This window comes from Tupaia chinensis, unplaced genomic scaffold (genome assembly GCF_000334495.1).
Source record: "Tupaia chinensis unplaced genomic scaffold, TupChi_1.0 Scaffold000159_1, whole genome shotgun sequence".
Classification (NCBI taxonomy): domain Eukaryota; kingdom Metazoa; phylum Chordata; class Mammalia; order Scandentia; family Tupaiidae; genus Tupaia; species Tupaia belangeri.
In genome coordinates this window covers 6,754,390-6,755,941 of record NW_006159630.1, presented here as the reverse complement: position 1 = coordinate 6,755,941, position 1,552 = coordinate 6,754,390, and the positions used below count along the sequence as shown (strand labels likewise).

The 1,552-nt window shown below is 63.7% G+C and overlaps 1 protein-coding gene across 2 annotated transcripts in view; it reads right to left on the bottom strand.

Moving 5' to 3' along the window:
* Window positions 1-27: 27 nt before the first annotated feature.
* The window catches only part of GGA3 (golgi associated, gamma adaptin ear containing, ARF binding protein 3), a 19,564-nt gene continuing 18,039 nt past the window's right edge, over window positions 28-1,552 (bottom strand). For both annotated transcript variants that reach the window (XM_006145826.3, XM_006145825.3), the window contains exons 14-17: window positions 1,298-1,521; window positions 896-1,065; window positions 663-773; window positions 28-553 (exon numbers count right to left, since the gene is read on the bottom strand). In XM_006145826.3, the coding sequence (XP_006145888.1) occupies window positions 443-553; window positions 663-773; window positions 896-1,065; window positions 1,298-1,521 (616 nt within the window). In that variant the 3' untranslated portion in view covers window positions 28-442. The remainder of the gene's footprint in view (window positions 554-662; window positions 774-895; window positions 1,066-1,297; window positions 1,522-1,552) is intronic.

Here is a 1,552-nt window from a genome sequence, read left to right as displayed (position 1 = left end):
CCTGTCCCCCCCCAGCCGCTCCACGAGGCTGCTGCAACACAAGGTTGAGATGGAGGGGTGCAAGGGCCAGCCAGCAGGGAAGCTGGAACAGCAGTGGAGCCTCTGGAAGGTGAAGAAAACTGCCCCCAGGGCATCAAGGAATGCCAGTACAAAGGGAAAACCTCCTCCTGGCCAGGGCCATCCCTGGTGCCAGGACAGGAAGGTCAGGGCCACTCCCCATCCCTGACGGTATATGGCCAGTTCAAGTCACACAGGTAGATGAAAACGGGTCCTTTTAGGGCCACAGGGCAAGTATCACAGCAGCAGCTTGACTCCAGCAGAGACCCCGGCCCGGTCCACGTCACGCTCCACTCACTGCTACCAGGACATGGAGAGTGACCGGACGGGGCCCTCCTTGTCCTAGCTGGCCTGCTGGGCTTCAGAGATGAGGTGCATTCTGGGGTCATAGGTTCCCCCACCGCTCCACAGGTGGGAACTGGTCCACCTCTCCCACCTCCGTGCTCAGCTGCTCCCCGAGGGCGAAGGTCAACCTGTAGCGGAGCCGCACCTTCTCCTGTGACAGAGGGGCAGGTAAGCCCCAGCCCAGTGGCCTCTCCTGGCCTGTCCCCCAGCCCGGGCAGGGGCACCTGGGGCCTCGGGCTGAAGTCCAGGATGTCGCTCACCTTCAGTGGATTGGCCAGCAGCATGACCTGGGTGATGGCTGCAGGTGGCTGGACGGGGCTGAAGGGAGACAGTTCTGTCCCCGAGGGGGGCTGCAGCTTGACTTTCATTGTCTGGAGAGGAGAATGTCCTCTCAGAGCACTGGCAGGTGCCCAAGGAACCGCTTGTGCTCAGTGGACCCCACTCTGGCGGTCCTGAAGCCGGGGTTTCAGATGGAGCCCGGGGAGCCCACTACCTTGGGCACTGCCGCCTGCAGCACGATGCTCCGGACAGCCACGGGGGCCGTATTCAGCATGGACACCACTACCACCAGCACGTCAGGCCGCCCCGGCGGGCACTCCTTGGCGAAGTGGAAGAGGATGCGGAAGCCATTTTTGTCATAGGCTGTGACAGGAAGGGCACTGCCTGCAAGATGGCACCATGTGGCGGTTGGAGGAGCGCAGTCAGTGCCCCAGGGAGCTCCCAGGTGCCTGCTGTGACACCCACAGGGCCCCCCTTCCGAGTCTGGGGAAGGCCCTGTCGATAGCCTGAAGCCACGAAGCTGCTGCCAGCAGAGCCAGTGAACTGTGGGCCCCGAGGAGGCAGCAGCTGCGACTCTGGCCCACCTCCCTTCCCACCTTCAGCCTCTAGCACCTACTGGGCTTGATGGACTCCAGGGGCACATGGACACTGGCCAGCGAGAGCTCAGGCCCTTTTATGGGGCTGTCCTGGGGCTGCAAGGCTGGCGGCTGGAAGAGAGGGCTGCCTGGCCCGGCGGAGAAGGGCAGGAGGGGCCTGGCTGGGGCAGTAGGGGTGGTCAGAGGGGAAGCAGCAGCTCCTGGAGAGAAGCGGGAGGAACCGGGTTTCACCAAGCCCGAGGTCCTGGGAGGCAGGAAGACAAAAGGCAAGTCAG